General features: G+C 45.2%; 1 protein-coding gene across 2 annotated transcripts in view; it reads left to right on the top strand.

Annotated features, from left to right (window-relative positions):
* The window catches only part of PICK1 (protein interacting with PRKCA 1), an 86,853-nt gene that overhangs the window by 14,383 nt on the left and 45,916 nt on the right, over nucleotides 1-26,554 (top strand). For both annotated transcript variants that reach the window (XM_073644134.1, XM_073644135.1), the window contains exons 4-6: nucleotides 5,096-5,224; nucleotides 16,781-16,847; nucleotides 25,664-25,753. In XM_073644134.1, coding sequence (XP_073500235.1) covers nucleotides 5,096-5,224; nucleotides 16,781-16,847; nucleotides 25,664-25,753 — 286 coding nt within the window. The remainder of the gene's footprint in view (nucleotides 1-5,095; nucleotides 5,225-16,780; nucleotides 16,848-25,663; nucleotides 25,754-26,554) is intronic.

Below are 26,554 nucleotides of genomic sequence, written 5' to 3'. Positions count from 1 at the left end.
AAGATTATACATACCCCAAAATAGTAATAAGAAAAAGAGCAGCTCTATGCACAAACCCTAACACAGATCCGTGGATGGGGAAAAAAGTTAGGCATTTTTATTATTATTTATTCCATGGCGCTTTACATGTGAGAAAGGGGTATACATACAAGAACAATTAAAATAATCTTGAACAAAACGTGACAGCGACTGGTACAGGAGAGGACCCTGCCCGCGAGGGCTCACAGTCTACAATCAGTCTGTTTTTGTAGCATTTTTTTTTTCTGCTGCCAAAATCTTCACTTTTGGCAGTAAACACGCTGTATATAAGGTGCAGCGATTTGCTTTTTTTGCTGCATTGTTAGGCTTTGTTCGCACAGTGTTTTTATAGCGATTTTTTTTTTTTTTTTTTTTTTTTTTTTTTTCCTGCAGGAAAGAAGCTCCTTTTTAGAGAACCAGCAAAAGCTATGAGGCTTCATAAATCTCATGCACACACTTGTTTTTTTCCCTCACTCAATTTGAGCACTGCAGTGTTTTTTTAAATCTGCAGCATGTCAATTCTTTCAGAAAATGCAGAAACCGCAGCACACAGGTTTTGCTGTGTTTTTTTTTTTTTTCTCTTGCATTTTTGGTGAATTAAACTAACTTTATTAAACCTGTGCTGAAAACGAATCACACATGTAAGCTGCACCAAAAAACAGCATAGAAACACTGCGTTTTGAATGCAGCATTTTTACTGTCAAGAGCTGCAGAAAAAAAAAAATGTTGCGTATAAACATCGCCTTATGCTACAATTTTCAGGCTTGATCATATGTGTAATTTGGTTACCAGATATATTAATAAGTTTTATTCATGAAAAATGCTGCCAAAACGCAACACGTTTTGCTGCATTTTTGCACTCTCATTGCTTTTTATGAGTGAAGAAAGCTGAAAGAATTGACATGCTGCATGTTTCAAAAACGTTGCAGAGCTCAAATTCTGTTAAAGAAAAAACAAGCGTGTGTATGAGATTTCTGAAATCTAGCTTTTGCTGTTACTGTAAAAAGCAGCTTATTTTCTACAGAATAAAACATTGCAAAAAAAACCACCATGTGTGAACAAAGCCCTCATACGACTGTGTGGATAGAAAAATCAAAAAGTTATGACTCTTGGAACAAGGAGAGGAAAAAGAAAAAAAAACGAAAATAGAGAATTCCTGAGTCGAATAACGAGGCAAATTGGGTCACTTCGGAGTTCATGTAGCCTCTATTCACACAGTGTTTCTTTTTAAGGCATGCACAAACGTGTTGTCGCCACGCTTTTGAGCACCTTCAAGAAGATGGACACCACCGTAACAGAGACAGAACAAACTGCAAAGTGACTCAATCTTCATTATATTCGGGGTTCTGTCTGAATCCCACATTTTGTGGAAACCCTGTCGTAAGTGCTAAATTAAAGCACAGGATAAATGTGAACTAAGACTTAGGTCAAATGTGGTGACAGATTCCCTTCATCTAAACTATTAATATGGGCATACAGGTTATAGTCTGCTGAAAAAAGTCCTACATGTATGACTCATCAGATGCCTTGTTGTTGATAAATCATCTTTTATCACACATCTGGGTTCAAACCCTTGAGCCTGTGCTTTGTGGTCAGCTTCTCTGTCCGCCAAGCCACAGCACATACACCTTTTCTTCAGGTGTTTTAGTTTGGTATGCTTGCTTCTGTCTTTTTAGGGTAACAGGTGTTTTCATTTACTTATTTGTAAATCTACTTTCCTCCTGCTGGTATTTCCTGCTGGTGATAGTCTCGCAGGGTCAGTTGCAGTTTTTAGTGTGTTTTACCTATTTTCCCGAGTGAGTTTAACACACTATATAAATTACCTCTTCCAGGCTATAGGTAGGATGTTGCCTGGAGGATAACTCTGCCTCCAGATATTATTTTAAATAAAAGGGGGAGTTATGTGAGGCCTTGATATGGAGTCGTGGCGACTGTCTTCGGGAGAGTATTCTTCACCTTGCATTGATTAGCACCTCTTTAGTAATTAGGAACATTCAAAGTTTGCCTTTCCAAAAACTGGCAGCTACTTGTTAATTAACGTTTATACTCGAGTATAAGCTGACTTTTTCAGCCCATTTTTTAGGCTGAAAAAGGCCCCCTCGGCTTATACTCGGGTATATACAGAGTCTGGTGGTGGTGCTGCCGGCTGCTGCAGCTACCACGTGTGCCCGCTGCTAAAGGGAAATGAATATTCACCCTTCTCCACACCCATGGGAGTGGAGAGGGGTGAATATTCATTGCTTTAATAGTGTGCCCACAGTGTCAGCAGCGCTGCAGCGGCTCAGTGATCCTCTATGCCCGCTATTAAAGAGTGTGCATATTCATCCTTCTCCACACTCATGGGCATGGAGAAGGGTGAATATGCATTCTCTTTAGCAGCGGGCAAACAAGACAGCTGAGCCGCCGCGGGAGCTGCGGCCCTGCTGACACTGTGCGCACACCATTAAAGAACAGGGATGTTCACTCTTCTCCACGCACATAGTCCCGGCGTGGAGAGGAATGAATATCCCTGCACCTCACCTCGGCGTCTGAGAGCGCATGGCAGTGACATCATGCACTGCTCAGATGCGGAGGCGAGCTGCTGCTGGCAGAATAGGGGCAGCACTGGAGCAGAGGGGAGGGAGGTGAGTATGAGTGTTTATTTTTTTTAATGTGTGCAGTGATGAGGACAATGCAAACCAGGGTTGGGGATAATGGGGCCATGCATACCAGGATTGGGTCTGAGGGGGTCATGCATACCAGGATGGGGGATGAGGGGTGACATGCGTACCAGGATTGGTGATGAGCAGGCCATGCATACCAGGATTGGGGATGATGAGGGCCATGCATACCAAGATTGGTGATGAGGGGGTCATGCATACCAGGATTGGGGACAAGGGGTGCCATGCATACCAGGATTGGGGATGATGAGGTCATGCATACCAGGATTGGGTTGAGGGGGGCCATGCATACCAGGATTGGGGATGAGGGGGGGGGGCATGCATACCAGGATTGGGGATGAGGGGGGGGCATGCATACCAGGATTGGGGATGAGGGGGGGGCATGCATACCAGGATTGGGGATGAGCAGGGGTGGCATGCATACCAGGATTGGGGATGGGGGGGCCCATTCATACCAGGATTGGGGATGAGGGAGGGAGGGCATGCATACCAGGATTGGGAAATTTACCAGTAGCTGCTGCATTTCCCACCCTAGGCTTATACTCGAGTCAATAAGGTTTCCCAGTTTTTTTGTGGTAAAATTAGGTGCCTCGGCTTATACTTGAGTATATACGGTACTCTGTATACATACTCCATGTCTGCTCTCTATCAGGTAAGCTGCTTTAATCACTTATTCACAGCGGGGGGTGCAGACAATGATCCAATGCCCCACAGATTTTGATGTGTATAATTCATAACTCCGTTTGTGATAGTAAATATAGGAGGTTTCTACATTTCTGGTGGCACAAAGACCCTGGAAAAGCACATGGCTGTTTAACAAAAAGTCCAGTAAATTTGCGCTCTCAAAGCCAAATGGTCCACCTCCCACTTCAGAGCCTGCAGCATGTGAAGACAGTAGTTATCATCCACATGTATGGCATTACTGTAGCAAGAAGAAGTGTGACTCCAGAAGCGCAAGCTTGGCACAATGCATGGGCACTAAGCTGGCATGTATGTAAAATATGGTCCTTTTTAATAGAGTAGTAGTGGGTCCATGAGTTCTTGATTATTCTTCTGTTACTGGGAAAACCTCTTTAACTCATTTCCGTCTAAACCTGTTTTCACCTTCCTGACCAGACCAAGTTTTTCAAATGACATGTAACTTTATGTGGTAATAACTCTGGAATACTTCTACATATCCCAATAATTGATTGTTTTTTTCCTGACACATTGTATTTTATATTAGTGGTAAATTTAGGACAACATGATTTGCATGAATTTTTAAAATATCTGTAATTTGCCAAAGATTATCAAAATTTAGTAATTTTCAAACTTTTTTTTTTTTTTAATGTTCATTCATTCACTTCCATATATTGATCTACTTTGCAGGAGCTTTCCTTATTTTTGGACTACAAGCCATTTTTTTTTTAGCAAGGAAACTGCTGAGCTTCTTGTGTTTAGGTGATGGAGCCTTTCTGCTCTTACACAGACGCATACTTTAGCTATACTGTTTCGTATTCTGGAAACAAAGAAGAGTTGGCCTCTTACATATGAGCTTTACAATCAAAAGGCATTTTAAACTTTTTTGACAAACATATTTTGGTAACGGTACTTAATACCAAAATCCCATGTTATTTTATATGAGATTCTTCAGTCTTTTTTCTATGTATTTTACTTGAGTGATTGCAATTCTTTTTTGAAACTGATGAACTCCTATTCCTTAACGCATATAAATGTATATTCTATTTGAAAACATTTTAGGTAAATTAATGTTATACTTGTGATATTCTGATTTATAGGTGATGTACATAATCTCTAGATGGGTGAATCTCTTATTTTTCACCAACTTTATTGTTTTTTGTTTTATTTTATTGTCTATAGGGTCATAACATGGCGTTTCTCCACCACAACACAATTGTCACAAAAAATACAATTTTATTGAATATTTGTTCACAAATTCAGCTTTGCTCCTGTAAACCAGGGCTGTGGAGTCGGTGTCCATTTTGGTGGAGGGGGAGTGGTATAAAATGGATTGACTCCGACTCCTAAAATCTATAATAAATTGGGTACAGTAGTTTAATGCAGTTTGTGGGGAATATTTTTTCATAAGAATTTGGGAAAGTTATGAAATGTCCTATTCCTGATCTAAGGGTCTAGACTTTTAGCGGAGATGAATCTGTGCTACAGTAAATTTATCACTTAAACATGAGCCATGTATGAGGGAGTCGGAGTCTTGGAGTCGGTGTCATGGAAATTGAGGAGTCGGAGGTTTGGCTTACCGACTCCACAGCCCAGCTGTAAACTTTTATGCAAGTCACATGATGTTTTTAGTTGCATGAGTTTTTTGAGATTTTAAATCAAGACTCTTTGCAAAAGCATTTCATTTTTTAGATCTTTAAGTTGATATAAGCATATAACTTCTAATGTTGGCTTTGCAGGTGTTTGACAACACTCCTGCCGCTCTAGATGGAACCATTGCAGCAGGAGATGAAATTACTGGTGTGAATGGAAAATCAGTTAAGGGCAAAACAAAGGTAGAAGTGGCCAAAATGATCCAGACGGTTAAGGTGAGAATAATTATTTTGATGGTTACCTCCCAAATGTAGAGAACTTAAAAGGTTATTCTCAAAACAGTTACTGATCACTGAGGGTCCAACCGCTGATCGTGAGAATGGTGTTCCTGAACCCAGAGACCTTGGATGGAGTTGTCTAGCATTTGTGCCCCCGATCCATTGAAGATGGGTAACTTCTCGGTTCCTGGTTTCCGTAGAGCAATTGTTGGGTTTGCTGGGGGGCCAAGTGATCGGACACGCAGTGATCAGTAACATATCCCTTATCTTATAGATGGGGATAACTTACTGTTATGGGAATAACTTTTTTAAGGGGAACTATACATTCAAGTAGACTTTGCAGCTAAGCTGTCGTGTGTGTACATGATTAATATCACAATTTCTGACCATTATATGACTTGTATTCTGCATTTTCACTGTTTTTTTCCCTCTGAAGACTCTCTAATTTGCAGTTGACTCTGATCCATTGAGTGGATACTAGTTGCTATTCTGTCTCCCATACACTAAACACAGAAAGAAGAATACCTGCTTTTTTCCTTTTGGTAGCACACGTACAGAAGCAGCAGAGGTCTGCAAGAAATTATAAAGCTGTACTGAGCAGTGTAGCTGTAAATCCTTCACTGGGTTAAACTATGATCTGCACAATCTGTTTTTCACTCTGCTCCTCTTTTCTCCTCCCTTCATAAATTACATTGCACCGTGTAACCTGACTGTGCCTGCAGTCCGTCTTGAGTTGTTGTTTTCAGAGGGAAAGAGTTCAGACGCTTACTATAGATTGTGTGATTGAAATTATTGCATGCAAAGAAAACAAACATGCCACAACAAATGTGCCACAAAACCACCTGTATTTCAATGACCATCCCATATAGCCTTGCAGTGAATGTCACTTTTATTTTGCTTTATGCTACCATACTGTTATCTGCATGTTTTAGATTGATGAAGACTGGTTATCCGGCCAAAAAAAAATAAAAAAAAAACTCTAATAAGTAATACTCTATTTACCGATATTATGTTTGTTTCTGTCCTTTCTCCTCCATATGGACAGGCATCTGACTGCTGCAGACAATCACTGGCTGTATTAGTGACCATTGCATCTTCGTTAAAATCAGTGATTGGCTGCAGCAGTCATATGTCTTCCAGGATTATGAATGAATTATATGGAGGTTTGGAGACAAATCCATTTAATTGTAGGCTTTTTCTCTGCTATAAATGTTTTGCTGCAGTTAGCTTCAGGGGTGAAAAGACTATTAGCATGGCAAAAAATGGAAGCTGGCACGTTTAGGCGGGCTGCTCTGCGGGAATGAAGAGGCTTGGGATTCCAAGACGATTTTTATTAATACCAACGCGTTTCTGCGCCATATCGGTGACTTTCCCAAAATGGCACTTCCATTTTTTGTTATTACCTCTGGAAGACCCCTTTCCTCCAGCCACGGGGCAGGCGCGGCGGCTTTTGATGCATCTATAGGTGTTGTGCCACCATTGATTATACCTACCCCTTGCCAGACGGTATTGCCCTATTTTGTGTGCGCTTTTGTCCCTCTCCAGAGCTTCTCAAGACTATTAGCATGGCATACACTGGTCTACGTATTCTCAATACACCTATGTGCAGTGTTTTTTTATTATTAGAAGTTTTTAGCATCCAAGATGATCACATTTCTATTTTTGTATTACATTATGATTGAACCCTTTCCATAAATTACCATCTGTATTTGGAGACTGATAATTCAACATCTCCTGGTCATTACATGATTAATATCCACTTACAGCAACTCTTTATTTATTTATTTTTTTGTTACTCGGAATAATTGCAAGCATATGTAAAAAAATGTATATTTTTGTCTCATCTTTTTAAAGTGAAAGACTGGAAAAGTTTACTTTTTTATTGATTCAGTAAAATACCAAAATTGCAAGAAGACTGAAATTTCAGTGCTGTTAAAATTAGTGGGATTTGGCCTTCACTCTGCTGAAATGAAGAAGTAGAACTGTGTCCCTGTAAAGATGATTATGGCCATACACATTACATAAGACTAGGCATATGGTTGAACTAACGACTCTAAGGACCAATATTCCTCTACCTTGATCCTTAGTCATTCACACTGACCCTACATTAGAGGACACCAGGTGAGGACTAACAACTTTTCTGAGAAATTCTCTCAAATACAGATGATTTGTGGATAAAAGATCTTTTGTGCAGAAATATCAGAGGGGAACAAATGGCCTGGGAGGGATACATTACTGCTCCTTATGTGAATAGTATGTATATAATAATAATTTGGATACTGTGCTATTTACGGTACATAGTGATATGGTTATCTAGCACGATAAATTATCTTGCCACATTTACATCTTTAATTATGCACCATATATCTTTTGGTTTGAGTGACATGGCTAATGCCCTTTTAATAATATAATCAGTGCTGATGGCCTGATGTGGTTATTATCGTTTTCTTTGTGATAAGTATATCTTAGCGTTAGGCTCTGATTGGTATGCCGTCACAGCAGACACTCTGATTAGTGGAGAATTCCTGTAAAGCTGTTGGCTCTGTTCTCATCTAATTATGTTGTGCCAGTGACGTGAGGTGACCAGCACACCTACTATGGGTGTGCGACTAGTGTATCAGATAGTTGGAGCATTTATGCAGGAAGGGGGCGTATCTGGTCTGCGACATTAACGCTATTGTCCCATCCCCTGATAACGTGCGAATGCAGTGAAACATGTTGGGGGAACTATTTATTTTAATCTATATGTCTTCCTGCAGTCAGTTCAATGGCTGTCATTCAGAGCAGGAGTCAGGTAACCCACACTTTGTACTCTCTTCTAAGTATGTACTTTATTCCTGCGTCCATACTGCTGTGTGCTTTTTTATCCATATTCACCGCCCTATCCCCCCTTCATCGCCACTCATCCATATCTGCCCCTCTCTCCTTCCCTCTCCCATGTACAGCTCCCATGCTCTTTTGAACTTCCTGAAAAATCTCACTCTGTCTCATCCAAAGGTATTGCACAAGAAACCATGTCACAAATCCAAAAACTATCTGCTCTTGCTCTTTCTCTCTTTACTGCTACTACTCATTTCAGGGGATATCTCTCCTAACCCCGGTCCACCCTCCGCCAACCTCAACCTCTCCCTCACCTCACATCTAAGGGGTAACATTTCTCCTTGTGGAGAGTGACCTACTAGCACTGACTTGTCAAGGTAAGGAGGCTTATTCTCCGTGCAATGCTCCTCTGGGAAATGTAATATGCAAATTGCCTCTTCAGAGAAAAAGAGGACTTGAACTCTATAGCGCCACCTATTGGAAGCAGCAATCCTACAAGTCACAATCAACCCTTTAACGAGTCGTGCAATATGACTTGGGATAAAAGCCAAATCAGAATCTCAATTTGCAGACACGGTGTTTCGGGCTGTTGGCCCTCGTCAGTGCAAAGTATGAGAACTGATTTGGCTATATGAGAGGCTCTGGACTGAGGTCTAAGGGGTAACGTTTTTCCTTGTGGAGAGTGACATACCAGAACATCACCTCACCTCACATCAAAACCCTGCTAACCTTATTAACATCAGCTGTACTCCTTCATCTCCCTCCTTCAATTGTGCACTGTGGAATCCACGGTCTGTATGCAACAAGCTTCCTTTCCTGCACAATTACTTTCTGAACAACTGTCTCAATCGGCTGGCCCTCACTGAAACCTGGATCCAGGATTCTGACACTGTCTCCCCTGCTGCTATTTCTCATGGCGGCTTGCATTTTTCCCATTCCCTGCAAACAGACTTGGTGGTGAGGTCGGCCTACTACTGTCCCCAGATTGCACCTTCCAGGTCATCCCCCTAGTTCCATCACTCTCATTCCCTTCTTTTGAGGTCCACAACATCAGGCTCTTCCATCCCCCTCTCCCTCCGAGTAGCGGTCGTATACCGTCCCCCAGGCTCGCATCCGAGCTTGCCTGGAACAACGAGGCTCTGGTGTCCACCTTCTGGGAAGGTATTTCCGGTCGGATCAAGGATGAGCTAGCCGGTCGTGACATCCCTACCACCCTGGACAACCTGTTATCATTAGCTACCCAGATTGACAGCCGTTTTCAGGAACATGCCAAGGAGACTACCCGGGAGAGAAGATTTCCGCGTCTCGCTCTCAACCAGCAATTCCCCGGGCATGTTCGCCTGAGCCCATGCAAATTGACCAAACCAAGATGGTCAAGTCTCACCAGGAGACGCGCCGAGCCAAGGGGAGTTGCTTCTACTGTGGCAGTAAAGAGCATCTGATCCAATCCTGCCCGGTGAGGCCGGGAAACTCCAGTGTCTAGGACCGCTCTGAGAGGTCGTCCTAGGCAAGAGTAAATCCTCTCCGTCCTTGACTTTGTCTGTTTCTATTTCCAGTGGTGAGACCTGCTTCTTCGAGATTGCCCATCTGGATTCCGGAGCTGCTGGGAATCTCATCCAACAGGCTGTTGTGGAGTGGTATCAGATTCCTACTGTATGTCTGGCTGAACCGTTGGCAGTTGCCTCCGTCGATGGGAGGCCTCTTCCGGAGACCATCTTGCTCGTCACAGAGCCTGTAACCCTTCAAGTGGGAATGCTCGGAGAAGATCTCCTTTCATGTGCTGTCCGGTCTCTCTCACTCCCTCTTTCTTGGTCTACCCTGGTTACAAAGACATGAGCCCATCCTGAATTGGAGATCCGGTGAAGTGCTCCGTTGGGGTCAGGAATGCCATACGTCCTGCCTGGTTCCGGTTCGTCCAGCTCGACCTCTGTCTAATTCGGCTAATCTACCTGGTCTGCCGGCACCCTACTGGTTCTATGCGGACGTCTTCGACAAGAAGGAAGCAGAGACACTACCACCTCATAGGCCGTATGATTGCCCCATTGACCTGGTACCTGGTGCTTCTCCTCCCTGAGGGCGCATCTACCCCTTGTCGCTGGCTGACACCCGGGCCATGTCTGAGTACATTGAGGAGAATCTTGCTAGGGGATTTATCCAGAAATCCACCTCTCCGGCTGGAGCAGGATTCTGCTTCATCAAGAAGAAGAATGGCTCTCTACGTCCCTGTATCGATTACAGGGGTCTCAACCAGATTACCATCAAAAATAAGTACCCCCTGCCTCTCATCTCGGAGCTGTTCGACCGCCTTAAAGGCGTGAAGATCTTCACCAAGCTCGATCTTCATGGGGTGTACAATTTGGTCCGGATCCGCCAGGGAGACGAGTGGAAGACTGCATTCAAAACCTGGGATGGTCACTACGAGTACCGCGTGATGCCTTTTTTCGTCTCTGTAATGCTCCAGCTGTCTTCCAGGAGCTGGTTAACGACATCTTCCGTGATCTTCTGTATTCCTGCGTAGTGGTATACCTGGATGATATCTTGGTCTTCTCTCCAGATCTGCCCTCACACCAGAGGGATGTTTGTCAGGTTCTGCTAAGGCTCCAGCAGAATCGCCTATACGCTAAGTTCGAGAAATGCCTCTTTGAGCAGACCTCTCTACCGTTCCTGGGCTATATTATCTCCGAGACTAGTCTGCGGATGGATCCCGAGAAGGTCTCAGCCGTCTTAAATTGGCCCCGTCCGGAGGGGTTGAAGGCGATTCAGCGATTCCTGTTACCGCCTCTTCATTCCTCATTTCTCCTCCCGGACTGCTCTCTTCTCTGCGCTCACCCGTAAAGGAGCAAATCCCAGGGAATGGACTTCTGAAGCGGAGGAGGCCTTCGTCTCCCTAAAGCAAGCCTTTTCTTCCACCCCTGTGCTGCACCGTCCGGATTGCAACAAACACTTCTTCCTGGAGGTTGATGCATCCTCCTCCGGAGCCGGAGCGGTGCTCACCCAGAAGTCCTCGTCCGGAAGAATGGTAACCTGCGGCTTCTTCTCCAAGCTCTTCTCCTCGTCTGAGCACAATTACTCCATAGGAGATTGTGAGCTGCTGGCCATCAAGTTAGCGCTGGAGGAGTGGCGCTACTTGCTGGAAGGGGCTCTGCACCCGGTGGTCATCTACACTGACCACAAAAATATCGTTTATTTGCAGAAAGCCCAAAGATTAAATCCACGCAAGGACAGGTGGTCTCTTTTCTTTGCCCGATTCTACTTCACTCTGCATTACCGCCCGGCAGACAAGAACATTAAAGCTGATGCTCTATCCCGCTCATTCCTGTCTTCCGACCAAGAGGAGGAGCCTCTACATATCATCGACCCCTCCAAAGTAATGACTGTGGCCCCATTTGACCTGTCTTATCTTCCATCCGGTAAGACCTTTGTAGCGGTACCGGATCGTAAGAAAGTTCTACTCTGGGGCCATTCATCCAAACTAGCCGGTCATGCTGGCCAGAAGAAGACCTTTTTGCTCATCGCCCGACATTACTGGTGGCCTTCCCCGCGCAAGGATGTTGCGGACTTTGTCGCGGCTTGTTCCTCCTGTGCCTGTAACAAGGTTCCCAGGCACCTTCCATCTGGCCGTCTTCTTCCTCTTCCTGTGCCTTCCGCTCCGTGGCAACACATTGCAATGGACTTCATTACGGATCTCCCGGTTTCTGCCGGTTGTACTGTTATTTGGGTGGTCGTTGACTGCTTTTCTAAAATGGCCCACTTCATCCCTCTGCCTGGTCTTCCGTCTGCATCTGTGCTGGCTAAGGACTTCATTCATCACATTTTTCGTCTCCACGGCCTACCCCTCCACATTGTCTGATCGCGGAGTTCAGTTCACTTCGAGCTTCTGGAGAGCTACGTGTAAACTGCTGGATGTCTCCTTGGATTTCTCCTCCTCTGCTTATCATCCTCAGTCCAATGGTCAAGTGGAACGTATAAACCAGGTTCTTACCAGCTTTCTTCTGCACTTTGTCAATGCTCACCATAACGATTGGGTTGAGCTCCTGCCCTGGGCCGAGTTCTCCTATAATAACCATGAAAGCGAGTCCTCTTCCAAATCCCCGTTCTTTGTGGTCTACGGTCAACACCCCCAGATTCCGTTTCCCGTCTACTCTTCAGTGGACAATCCTGCTGCAGAGTCTCTGGTCAGCGAATTTTCAGCCATTTGGGAAGACACTAGATCTGCACTTCTTCAGTCCTCTGAGCGGATGAAGAAACATGCTGATAAGAGACGCCTGGATCCACCTCAATTCCGTCTGGGAGACGAGGTCTGGCTTTCCTCCAAATATGTTCGTCTCAAGATACCTTCCTATAAGTTGGGTCCGCGGTTCATCGGTCCTTTCGAGGTTCTGAACCAAATCAATCCCGTGGCTTACAAGCTGAAACTCCCGGTCACCTTACGGATTCCCAACTCCTTTCACGTATCCCTCCTCAAACCTGTTGTCCTTAATTCTTTCTCTGACAATCCAGGTACCGCTCCAGCTCCACTTTCTGCTGAGGACGTCTTTGAGGTAGAAAACATTTTGGCCACCAAGAGGGTAAGAGGAAAGACTTTCTTTCTTGTGGCTTGGAAGAGGTTTTGGCCCTGAGGAGAGGTCTTGGGAACCCAGGGAGAACATTCATGCCCCTCATCTTAAAAAATTTCTTGCGGGCCTGAAGAAGAGGGGGCGTAAAGGGGGGGGGGGGGTTACTGTAGCATCGGCGTCTCTTCCTCCAGCCGGGCAGAGACGACGTTCCCTTCACCGCCACGGTCCAGGTCCGGCGTCCTCCCGCTCCCCTGCTGCTGCGGCACGCTCTGCGCGCAGCTTCCCGGGCTCTGTGCTTAGGGCGCATGTGCGCCCCCTCCCTCTTAAAGGGGCTGCGCGCGCCGCCCTATAGAGTCCCTGGCCAATGGCTGGAGGACTTCCCTTATTTAAAGCACCTCCTCCAATATGGAGGTGCCTGTTCAAGGTGGTTGTTCCGTGTGCTAAACACTTGCTCCAGCCCTCAGGTCCCGCTGCCTGTAAGTCCTGCCTGCCAGTCTTCTGTCAGTCCAGCCCGCCAGCCTGTCTAACAGTTCTGTTCTCCAGTCTGTCTGCAGTTGTGCCCGCCAGTCTGCCTACCTGGAGCACCTGTCTGTAACCTGCCCGCCAGTCTGCCTACCTGGAGCATCTGCCTGTTACCTGTCGTGCCCGCCAGCCAGTCTACCCGAAGCATCTGCCAGTTACCTGTCGTGGCCGCCTGCTCACCTACCCGGAGCACCCGTTTGGCTATCTGCCGAACCAGCCTGCTTATCTACCCGGTCCACCCGTCAGCCTTCCTGCCGTGCTCATGCGCTGTACCGGTCAGTTCCTGCCATCTGACCCGTGGGAGTCACCTGCTCTCACACAAGGTCGGTCCCAGAGTGGCACCTGGTCCACCTGCCCGGTTCCTCCCTGGTTCACGGAGTCGACTAAGCCGCCGTGTGACTTTGGTCGGGCCGTGTAGGCACTTAGTCACGCCCCTCTGTTCCCTCCTTGCACCAAAGCACAGAGGTTCCACCACCTGGACCCGTAACAGTGACCACTCTCTGCTCATTCTTCTTGACCTCTCTGCAGCCTTTGACACCGTTGACCACCAACTCCTACTCTCTATGCTCCACTCAATCGGCATAAAGGACACTGCTCTCTACTGGTTCTCCTCCTACCTATCTGACCGCTCTTTCAGTGTATCGTTTTTCTGGCTCCACTTCTTCCCCCCCCTTCCTCTCACTATTGGGGTTCCTCAGGGTTCCGTCCTTGGCCCGCTTCTCTTCTCTCTCTACACAGCCCCAATTGGACAGACTATCAGCAAATTTGGTTTTCAGTACCATCTTTATGCTGATGACACACAACTATACACCTCATCCCCTGACCTTACCCCCACTGTCCTACAGAACACTAGTGACTGTCTGGCCGCAGTTTCTAACATCATGTCTGCTCTCTACCTGAAACTCAACCTTTCCAAAGCTGAACTTCTTCTGCTCCTGCCGTCTGCTCATCTCCCTAAATCTGACATCTCTCTCTCCGTGTGTGGCACCACAATAATGCCGAGCCAGCAGGCGCGTTGTCTGGGCGTTGTGTTTGACACCAAACTCTCCTTCACCTTCCATATACAATCTCTTGCCCCCTCTTGTCTCTTGTATCTGAAGAACATCTCTAGAATCCGCCCCTTTCTCACCTTGGAAACAACAAAAACCCTCACTGTTGCCCTGATCCACTCCCGCCTTGACTACTGTAACTCTCTCTATTAATTGGCCTCCCCTTCACTCGACTTTCCCCCCCTCCAGTCCATCCTTAATGCTGCAGCCAGGGTCATCGATTTGGCTAACTGTTACTCAGACTCCTCTGCTCTGTGCCAGTCATTGCACTGGCTGCCCTTGAATTATAGGATCCAATTTAAATTGCTTGTTTTCACCCACAAAGCTCTCCACAGTGTGGCACCCCCTTACATCTCTTCCCTCATTTCTGGTTATCGGCCTACCTGTTCTCTACGCTCTGCAAGCGACTTTCGACTAACATCCGCACTAATCCATACCTCCCGCTCCCGGCTTCAAGACTTCTCCCGAGCTGCACCTATTCTTTGGAATGCTCTACCCCAAGAAATTAGGATGAACCACAACTTACACAGTTGTAGGCGATCCCTAAACACACACCTGTTTAGGGCGGCCTATCACCTTCCCTAATGAGCTCATGCAGCCTTTATCTATCCCTCATCCCCTCAAGATGGCTGGACCATCCTTGTAAATAAGCCATTGTAGTTTGTGTCACCCCCACCTCATTGTAGATTGTAAGCTCTTACAAGCAGGGTCATCATTATTTTTGCTGTAATTATTGTATTATCTGCTATTATTAGCTATGTTACTTATGACTGTTGTATATGAACCTCTGAATTGTTAAGCGCTGCGGAATATTTTGGCTATATAAGTAAAGATTATTACATTATGTCCTATCCTGCCATCGTTTGATAATGAGAAGCCGCATCTTATAGAATTTATGCAGCTTTGGCAAATTAGCGACAGATTCTTTTAAGATTCACTACTCTATTACCCTGATTCATTTATTGATCACTAATAAAAGTTAAAGGGAATCTGTCAGCCCCTGGCACTTATCTGACCTCTAATATGGGCATACAAGTGATAGAAATGTAAATCTATTCCTACCTATCCTGTATGCCTCATATTAGAGGTCTTGTTGCTGTGAAATTTATTTTTATTCCTACAAGTTTCTGATGCATTCCCATCCCAGGGCCTGGAAGAAATCCCACCTCCTGTGTGAATTATAATGTTTCCCCCCTCCCCTGCACGTCACAGTGCCTTGTGATGTACAGTTGCGGCTGCCAAATCCTGTGTCTGCGCACTTCATCTTTTACGCGAGGCGCACTTCTTTCTGCCATCTATGTTCATTGTAGAGCAGGGATCTTGTGTGCAGGCGAGTCACTGTGACTTCCCTTCACCTGCGCACAAGATCCCTCATGTACACTGAACATAGACTAGCATAGAGGAAGAAATGCGCCTTGTGCAAAAAGTGAAGTGCGCAGGATTTGACTGCTACAACTGCATATCACAGACACTTTGACGTGCAGGGGAGGGGGGAAACATTGTAATTAACTCAGTAGGCGGGGATTTCTTCCAGGCCCCGGGCCCGCAACCATCAGACTTGATTGAATAAAAAGACATTTCACAGCAACAAGACATCTAATATGAGGCATACAGGTAAGAATAGATTAACATTTCTATCACCTGTTTGGCCATATTAGTAGGTCAGATAAGTGCCAGATGGTGACAGATTCCCTTTAAGTCTTATGGCCTGTTAGCGAGGGTTACACAGTGGGGTTCTCCCCTTTTTGCTTTTCTATCTTTTTTGCAGCTAGATGACAATTTCTAACACTGTCCACATCATTCTTAACACTGTCATCTGTTGGCTATCCACAATCATGCATTGGTAAATGGTAAGCTGTCCTGTGAGAGTGCATAAGGAATAACACCATTTCTGGCCATGATGTGCTTTATGTCCTGCATTCTCCCCACTTTTCCCCTCTCCATGCTCTCTGTAATTTGCAATCCACTGGGATCTGGTGGAGGAGACAAGCTGCAGTGATTTCTCCTTTAGACGCACAGCTTAGAGGGGATTCCTGCTCCTCATTCACATAATAGCTCACACAGTTACAAGCTGCAGCAACATGGAGGGCATCATGTAGCAGAGCTGAGCTGTCTTGATCTGTATCAAGCTCTGATGTCCGGTAAAACTCTTGTTACAGAGCTCTGCCTCTGTCTCTTCAATTCCCTGCTCGTCTCCTCCTCCCTCCTTTCTCCATAGAGGATAATGTCTTGTGACATCTGCAGTCCGTCTCCTCTGAACAAGATGGACTTGAACTGCTTTTTCACAGTAGATGACATGTTCAGGGGGGGTGGGGAGATGTGTCTGATAAGTGGGGAGGAAAGCTGATTTCTCTGATAAGATAAATAACAAAGTTCCTTATAATCGCTTGTACTATAGATTCATGCAAAGTTTGTTGAACCGTTCCTTTTACATGTCACCCAGCGAAAAGTCCATTTTCATAGACATTAGTTTAGGACAATCCTTTGTTCTGCCAATGATGTCATGATTTGTAATCACTTTTAGAATGGAGTCTATGTTCAGTGTGAATTTTAGTGAAATCATTATCGAATCTTTAGGATAACCTAAGGTCTATTGTCCTCTTTAGGGCGAGGTGACTATTCACTACAACAAGTTGCAAGCTGATCCAAAGCAGGGAAAATCACTTGATATTGGTAAGCCATTTTTTTAACCCCTTCCCAACGCGTCCTATTTCTGATTTTGCATTTTCGTTTTTCCTGCCCCTTCTCCCCAGAGCCATAACTTTAGTTTTCTGTCCACATACAGTGGGGAAAGTAAGTATTTGATACACTGCCAATTTTACAAGTTTTTCCACCTAAAAAGAATGGAGAGGTCTGTAATTTGTATTGCAGGTACACTTCAACTGTGAGAGGGAAAATCTTAAAAAAAAATCCAGAAAATCACATGATTTTTACGTAATTAATTAGCATTTTGTTGCATGAAATAAGTATTTGATACAATAGAAAAACAGAACTTAAAGGGGTTTTCCCACGAACAAAGTTCATTTTAATCAATAGATCTTGATTTAAACATTTATTTAAACATAATTGGATGTGTTTAAATAAATGTTCCTGTGCTGAGATAATCTTATAAATGTGCCGCTGCTGTGTACTGTGTAATGGCTGTGTCTGACCGTACAGGAACATGGGCTGATCATACTACATCTCCTGGGCAGGGGAGGATAAAAAAGAATATACAGACAAGACAGAATGGGATGGCTAATAATTCTTTCTTTTGAGGTAAAACATTTTTAAAAACAGGCAGGGAAATGCTTTATCTCACAAAAAGAATCAGCTGCAATCACCTACTGTAATGTCTGCATCTTCTTTTGCTTCCTCCCCTGCCCAGGAGCTGTGGTATGATCAGACCATGTTCCTGTACGGTCAGACACAGCCATTACACAGGACACAGCAGGGGCACATTTATAAGATTATCTCCGCACAGGAACATTTTATTTATACACATCCAATTATGGAAATTATTATTATTCCAAGATGTATTGATTAAAATCAACTTTAAAATTAACTTTGTTCGTGGTAAAACCCCTTTAACCCCTTTACCCCCGAGGGTGGTTTGCACGTTAATGACCAGGCCAATTTTTACAATTCTGACCACTGTCACTTTATGAGGTAATCACTCTGAAACACTTCAATATATCCCCCTGATTCTGAGATTGTTTTTTCGTGACATATTGTACTTCATGATTGTGGTAAAATTTCTTCGATATCACTTGCGTTTATTTGTAAAAAAAACCGGAAATTTGGCGAAAATTCAGCAATTTTCAAAATTTGAATTTTTATGCCCTTAAATCAGAGAGATATGTCACACAAAATAGTTAATAAATAACATTTCCCACATGTTTACTTTACATCAGCACAATTTTGGAACCAAAATTTTTTTTTGTTAGGGAGCTATAAGGGTTAAAAGTTGACCAGCGATTTCTCATTTTTCCAACAAAATTTACAAAACCATTTTTTTAGGGACCACATCACATTTGAAGTCACTTTGAGAGGTCTTTATGACAGAAAATACCCAAAAGTGACACCATTCTAAAAACTGCACCCCTCAAGGTGCTCAATACCACATTGAAGAACTTTATTAACCCTTCAGGTGCTTCACAGGAATTTTTGGAATGTGGAAGAAAAAAATGAACATTTAACTTTTTTCACAAAAATGTTACTTTAGAGCCAATTATTTTTATTTTCGCAAGGGTAACAAGAAAAAATGGACCCCAAAATTTGTTGTGCAATTTCCCATGGGCATTTGGAGCTCCCCCACAAGTGACCCCATTTTGGAGACTAGACCCCCCAAGGCACCTATCTAGATGCATAGTGAGCACTTGGAACCCCCAGGTGCTTCACAAATTGATTTGTAAAAATGAAAAAGTGAAAAGAAAAACACTTTTACTTTTATGGATTAATTTGTGAAGCACCTGGGGGTTCCAAGTGCTCACTTTGCATCTAGATAGGTGCCTTGGGGGGTCTCGTTTCCAAAATGGGGTCACTTGTGGGGGAGCTCCAATGTTTAGGCACACAAGGGCTCTCCAAACGCGACATGGTGTCCGCTAACAAATTGAATGGAAAATCGGCTCAAATTGTTAGCGGACACCATGTTGCTTTTGGAGAGCCCCTGTGTGCCTAAACATTGGAGCTCCCCCACAAATGACCCCATTTTGGAAACTAGACCCCCCAAGGCACCTATCTAGATGCATAGTGAGCACTTGGAACCCCCAGGTGCTTCACAAATTGATTTGTAAAGATGAAAAAGTGGGAAAAAAAACACTTTTTTATTTTTACGGATTAATTTGTGAAGCACTTGGGGGTTCCAAGTGCTCACTATGCATCTAGAGAGGTGCCTTGGGGGGTCTAGTTTCCAAAATGGGGTCACTTGTGGGGAGCTCCAATGTTTAGGCACACAGGGGCTCTCCAAACGCGACATGGTTCCAGTTTGTTAGCAGACACCATGTCGCGTTTGGAGAGCCCCTGTGTGCCTAAACATTGGAGCTCCCCCACAAGTGACCCCATTTTGGAAACTAGACCCCTCAGGGAACTTATCTAGATGTGTGGTGAGCACGTTGAACCCCCAAGTGTTTTGCAAAGGTTTATGACGTAGAGCAATGAAAAAAAATCATTTTTTTCCACAAAAATGCTCATTTAGCCGCAATATTTTTATTTTCACGAGGGTACTAGGAGAAATTGGAACCCAAAAGTTGTTGTGCAATTTCTCCTGAGTACGCTGATACCCCATGTGTTGGAGAAAACTACTGTTTGGGCGCATGTCAGGGCTCGGAAGGGAAGGAGTGACCCTTTGGAATGCAGACTTTGATGGAATGGTCTGCGGGCGTCATGTCACGTTCTCAGAGCCCCTGATGTGCCTAAACAGTGGAAATGCCCAACAAGTGCCCCCTTTTTGGAACGGATACCTGATTTGTCAATTTTATAATGTAGTGTTATACGCCAGTTGTGTAGGACAACCTGACAAACACTACACAACTGAAGTATGACAACCTGACGAACACTACGTCAGCTGTGTAGTGTTCGTCAGGTTGTCATACGTCAGAAATTAATTCAATAGTCCATGGAAGTATGGTACCTTTTGAAGCATTCTTTCATGCACAGGCCAGGTTTGTCAGGGCAGGTGTCACATTGGTAAATGGTGTCCTTGCGTATTCCCCTTCGGTAACACACTCGGCACTTCTTTTGTGACTTACCTTTTTTTCCACTGTGAGGGATCTGCCCCGGGAAATGCTGGCCTGGTACAATTCGAGGTCCTTCAGTTCCAGAAGTAGTGAGGCCGACTCCGCCACCACTGCCAAATATCAGGTCCTTGATAACTGTCTCCTGAAAGTGAAGCTACGACGCAGAAGTCTGGCCTGCACATTTTGACAGAAGGAAAGCGTTGTGCATTGCCATCTGAACAATGTGCACGGCCAGCTTCTTATACCATACCTTGGCCTTTCTCAAAGCACTGTACGGCTGGAGGACTTAATCGGAGAGATCAACTCCCCCCATGTACTTGTTGTACCCCACTACACAGTCTGGTTTGGCGACCTGTGTAGTGGAACCTCTTACAGTGCTGAGGGTGCTGCCATCACCATGTATGGTGGTCAAGAGAAGGACATCCCTCTTGTCCTTGTACTTGACCACCAACAGGTGGTCGCTACATTGGGCTCTGCTCTCACCCCTTCTGAGCAGCTGCCCAATTAGCGTCTTTGGGAGGCCTTTCTGATTTTTGCGGACAGTACCGCAAGCTGCGGTATGTCGCGCAGAGAGGGACTTGAAGAGCGGGATACTTGTATAAAAGTTATCCACGTACAGGTGATAACCTTTATCCAGCAGTGGGTGCACCAAGTCCCACACAATTTTCCCACTCACTCCCAGAACAGGGGGGCATTCAGGGGGTTCAATCCGGGAGTCCTTCCCTTCATAAACTCTAAACTTGTGAGTGTACCCTGAGGTACTCTCACAAAGTTTATACAGCTTGATCCCGTACCTGGACCTTTTACTGGGCAGGTACTGCCGGAATCCAAGCCGCCCTTAAAAGAAATTAAGGATTCATCCACGCAGATGTCCCTTTGGGGCACGTACACTTCACCAAACTTGTTGTTGAAGTGCTCGATGACCGGCCGAACTTTGAAAAGACGATCAAAGTTCGGGTCATCGCGTGCAGGACACCTTGCATTATCTTGGTAATGCAAGAACTTGCGGATGGCCTCAAAACGTGTCTGGGTCATGACCATTCGGAACACTGGAGTGTTATACAAAACGTCAACACTCCAGTATTGCCGAACCTCTGTTTTTTTCAGGATCCCCATATGAAGGACCAGGCCTCAAAACTTCATCATTTCTCCTGCGTCTACAGGAGACCAGTTAGAAAATGATGAAGAGGGGTTTTGTTCCAAAAATTGATGAGCATACAAATTAGTTTGGCCCACCATTAGGTTTATAAAATCCTCAGAGAAAAAGACTTTGAAAAAGTCTATTTCTGTGAGGCCGGTGATGTCAAACTTGATTCCTGATTCCGCCACGAAATCAGGAATCAGTGGCTCAAAATTTTCGGGGGGCGAGGTCCATATGGGGTCAGTAGTGGGGGGTGCTGGAACATCTTCTCTCCTGCGACGACTGCGGGGCGGTCCAGCAGCACCTGAGGAGGAAGAAGAGGAGGACGATGAGGCGTCGGAAAAGTAAAGAAATGTGGGATCCTCGCTGTCAGTCTCAGTGTCGGAGGCAACAATAGCGTATGCCTCCTCCGCTGAATAGCGAGTTTGGGATGAGCCAGACATTTTTTTTTTCTCGTGTATGTGGTGCGTGTGTGTCAGTACTTTATTTAGAGTGTGTGTGTGTCAGTGTGCTTGGTGGGAACTTTTTTTTTCTGAAAAAAAGGAACTACCGTAGGTGGTGCAAACAGCGAGCATGAGTGCGGATCGCTGAACTATGTCACCAATCAACTCTCGGCAGCTGCTAGGTGTGTGCGCGGATGTGGTGCAAAGGTGTGTGGGGGGGAATTGACAGGGACAAGAAAAAGTCCTGAAAAGCAGCGAGCACGGACGTTAATTAGTGACGTAGACACTGCTCAGATCTCGGCCGCTGCGGGACGCACGAAAAAAAACAAAACTGGGGGGGGGGGGGGGGGATTGGTGGTAAAAGGAGGCGGGGAGAGGAGGAGGTGGGGGGGAGAGGGGTGGATGAGGGGAGAGCAGAGGTGGACTTACCAAAGTCTTCTCTGTTCTTCTTTCAGCAGGATCAGCAGCAGGTTCTGGAAGAGGCTCTGGAGCAGGATCCGCAGCAGCAGGATAAGGAGCTGGAGACCCAGGACCCTGAAGACAGCAGCAGGACGCCGAAGCTGGAGACCCAGCAACCTGGAGACAGCAGCAGGACGCCGGAGCAGGAGATCCAGGACCCTGGAGACCGCAGCAGGATGCTGGAGCAGGTAGGAGAAAGGTCTTGTAGTGTAACAGAAGATTCTGTGGCACTACAAGGCCCAGCACAGCGCAGATCAGACGTGACCGCTCTGTAGAAATCCTCACCAAGTGTGAGGATCTGCAGGGCGGTCACAGGGGGGTGACAGGCAGGTCACAGGCCGGTCACCTCCCGGTCAGGTACTCTGATTGGTGCGATCGATGATGACATCGATCGCACCAATCAGAGATGGCTGGGGCCTGGGCACGCACCACAGGGAGGTGACAGGCAGGTCACAAGCCGGTCACCGCCCTGTGACCGCCCTGTTACCTGTGTTCAGGTACTCTGATTGGAGCGATCGATGTCATCATCGATCGCTCCAATCAGAGCTGGCTGGGGCTTCTTTGACATCACAGGGGGTCATGGGGAGGTGACAGGCAGGTCACAAGCCGGTCACTGCCCCTTGACCGCCCTGTTACCGCGCGGTCCCGCTGTGATCGGTGCAATCGATTTGATTGGCGATCGGACTGATCCTAGCAGTTTGGGGAGAGGGCTGGGGTCACTAGGCAACAGTCTAGGATCGGTGCTCTTAGGAGCACCGATCCTAGGCTGCACATCACTGTTTCCGGCAATCTGATTGCCGGAAACAGTGAGAAATGCTGTGATTGGCTGTTCAGAATTGAACAGCCAATCACAGAGATCGTGGGTGTGAAGGGGCGGCGACACCCCCCTTGATGTCGGCGCCATCTACCCTAAGGTAAGATGGTACCGGAACTTTAATGCTATCACCGCGACTTCGGTCGCGGTGCCGCATTAAAGATAGGGCGTATTAATACGTATCTGGTCCATAAGGCCCAGGGCACAGATAGGTACTAGTACGCCCTATGTCGTAAAGGGGTTAATATTTGGTACAGAAACCTTTATTTGCAATTACAGAGGTCAGATGTTTCCTGTAGTTCTTGACCAAGTTTGCACACACTGCAGCAGGGATTTTGGCCCACTCCTCATACACATCTTATCCAGATCTTTCAGGTTTCTGGGCATGCTGGCCAACATTGAGTTTCAGCTCCCTCCAAAGATTTCCTATTGGATTCAGGTCTGGAGACCGGCTAGGCCACTCCAAGACCTTGAAATGCTTCTTATGGAGCCACTCCTTAGTTGCGCTGGCTGTGTGTTTTGGGTCATTGTCATGCTGGAAGACCCAGCCACGACCCATCTTCAATGCTCTTACTGAGGAAAGGAGGCTGTTGGCCAAAATCTCGCAATACATGACCCCATCCAGCCTCCCTTAAATACGGTGCAATCGTCCTGTCCCCTTTGTAGAAAAGCACCCCCAATGTATGATGTTTCCCGCACCCTGCTTCACCGTGGGGACTGTGTTCTTGGGGTTGTACTCATCCTTCTTCTCCCTCCAAACACAGGAAGTGGAGTTGATACCAAAAAGTTATATTTTGGTCTTATCTGCCCACATGACCTTCTTCCATGCCTCCTGTGGATCATCCAGATGGTTAATGGTGAACTTCAAATAGGCCTTGGCATGTGCTGGCGTGAGCAGGGGAACCTTGCATGCCAGGCAGGATTTTAATCCATGACGGCGTAGTGTGTTACTAACGGTAATGTTTGAGACTGTGGTCACAGCTCTCTTCAGGTCATTGACCAGGTCCTCCAGTGTAGTTCTGGGCTGATTCCTAACCTTTCTCAAAATCATCCTTACCCCATGAGGCGAGATCTTGCATGGAGCCCCAGACCGAGGAAGATTGACAGTCATCTTATGTTTATTCCATTTTCTCATAATTGTGACAACAGTTGTTGCTTTCTCACCAAGCTGCTTAACTATTGTCCTGTAGCCCATCCCAGTCTTGTGCATGTCTACAAGTTTGTCCCTGGTGTCCTTAGACAGCTCTTTGGTCTTGGCCATGGTGGAGAGGTTGGAGTGTGATTGATGGAGTGTGTGACAGGTGTCTTTTATACAAGTAACGAGTTCAAACTGGTGCAATTAATACAGGTAATGAGTGCAGAGTAGGAGGGCTTCTTAAAGAAAAACTAACAGGTCTGTGAGAGCCAGAATTCTTGCTGGTTGGTAGGTGATCAAATACTTATTTCATGCTGTAAAATGCTATTTAATTATATAAAAATCATACAATGTGATTTTCTGGTTTTTGTTTTTAGATTGTCTTCCACAGTTGAAGTGTACCTACGATATAAATTACAGACCTCTCCATTCTTTGTAGGATGGGAAACTTACAAAAGAGTCAGTGTATGAAATACTTGTTCTCCCGCAATAGACAAGACCTCATATCTCCAGTGGGGAAGATGAGTTGTATTTCTAAATGACACCGTTCATTTTACCACATAATGTACTGGAAAACAAGAAAAAAAATCCAAGTGCTGTGAAATTGTGAAAAAAAATTGAAATCTGACATTGTATTTTGGATATTGTTTTTCTGATTTTGCTGGGTACAGTTTGTGGTAAAAATTCTCGCAATATGATTCTGCTCAGAAGTAAGATTACGCCAGTGCCAAACGTGTCCAGTTTTTCGAGTTGTATGCCATTTTTAGGTCGATGAAGCTGTGCTTTTTTTTTATCTCTGGACGAGACATCTTTATACCATTTTGGTATAGATATGACATTTTGATAGCTTGTTACTACAGCATTTCGTGTGGTATTGAAGTGACAGAAAAAACTTAACTTTGACTTTCATGAATTGCTTACGTTTACAATGTTTACCGATCGAGTTAATTATTTTTATATTTTGATAGATTTGACTTTTATATATGCGGCAATGCCACACGTGTGTATTTTATGGGGGAAAAGGAGGTTTATTTGAACTCCTTATGTACATTTTTTTTTCTTTCTTTTCATTGTATTTGTTAGCCCCTTGGGGGACATGAACCTGCGATTGTCTGATTGCTTTTGCTCTATACAGAAATACCACAGTATTGCTGCATATAGTAAAAACCGCGGTCTCCTTTGAAGCTCAGCCACAAGCTGGATTTCATGGGAGCTCCGTAATCACAAGTATGTATGTCAAGCCTTCAACAGACCCCGGCTGTCATAGCAACCCATTGGCAATGCTCGATCACTTCATGGGCGCCCCAATGGGCACATGGGATGACGCGCCACATTGCCAGTACACTATCAGAGTTTGACAGGGGCTTTTAACAGGTTAACAATCGGCGGCGGCACTTCACGCCACCCATGGTTGTTAGAGACAGGTCCTGGCTGTATCACACAGGCATTACCTGCCGAGAATGGGGCGAGCTCACCCCGAGAGCCTGCTCCATACAGCTCCTACAGACATACGCCGTACTTGTACGTTGGATGTCGGTAAGGGGTTAAAACCTATATAGCACTATTCTTTGAGCCACGTTCTTAATTGTGAAATGGCTGGAAAAAAGTAGGCAAAGCTGAATTTCCTAGCACCATATTTGTTTTTCACTACTTTGTTGTTTTTCCCCACTGAAGTGTTTTTTTAATTTTTTTTCCTAAATTTTATATATGGGTTTTCAAAGTGAAACATGAACTACACCTTAGTGATTGCATTTTAATATTTATCTCTGTGTTTTTTCAGTATTGAAGAAAGTGAAGCATCGCCTGGTAGAGAATATGAGTTCAGGCACTGCCGATGCTCTTGGCTTAAGTCGTGCCATCCTGTGCAATGGTAACTTCTCTTCCCATATATACCTTATACAACGCGCTGGAAGCCGCCTATCCTAGATCCTGGGATTCACGTGCTTTTATTAGTGTCCTGTGTAAATGCTTACACACCCTTGTCTGTTCTTTCTTCTATTGATTACCTAAAGATGTTAGCAGATAACAGACATTCACGTTCTTACAAGTGTGATGTCCTATAATTGGTTTCTAAATACAGTGTCTCATAATGGGTGAAAAATTTAAATGTAACGTTTGCAGTGTATCCGGTTTGCGCCCCCATACAGCTGACCGGGTTTGCTAAGGTACAGTAGCCAAACTGGGACTAGACCTTCCTGACACACAGACCCCCCACCAGCCCACATATAATATCACCCCCAGCACTCCAACAAGGAAAAAATAGCAGGGTGCAATGCAAGGTTCAGGAAAATTAGCCTTTCGCCTCATTCAGACTTTTTTGGTTTTTCTCAGTGTGTGTGGTTGGGGTGTCCATTTTTACCATCAGTGATTTTTCTCAAATGCAAAAAAATAAACAATTGTAAAGCTACTATTACAACGGTAAAACCAGACAGTGTACATTTTACATGTGGATGGCATCCGTCTGCTGCCAGTGATATTCACGGACCCAGAGACTTGTATAAGCACTTGTGGTCCATGACTCATGTCAACGGCCCCATAGACTATTATTGGTACGTGTTCTAGTCTTGAAAATCATTCATAAAACACATAAATGAATAAAAGGACGTCTTAATGAGGCGTGTCTTTCAGTGCTCCCTTAAACTTGTAACCGCACCATCAGGATCATACAGTC

The sequence above is a fragment of the Phyllobates terribilis genome, unplaced genomic scaffold (assembly GCF_046119375.1).
Source record: "Phyllobates terribilis strain yellow unplaced genomic scaffold, ASM4611937v1 Scaffold_8__6_contigs__length_399053987, whole genome shotgun sequence".
Classification (NCBI taxonomy): Eukaryota; Metazoa; Chordata; class Amphibia; order Anura; family Dendrobatidae; genus Phyllobates; species Phyllobates terribilis.
The sequence above is the reverse complement of the archived record's forward strand: the minus strand, read 5'-3'. Positions and strand labels throughout refer to the sequence as shown.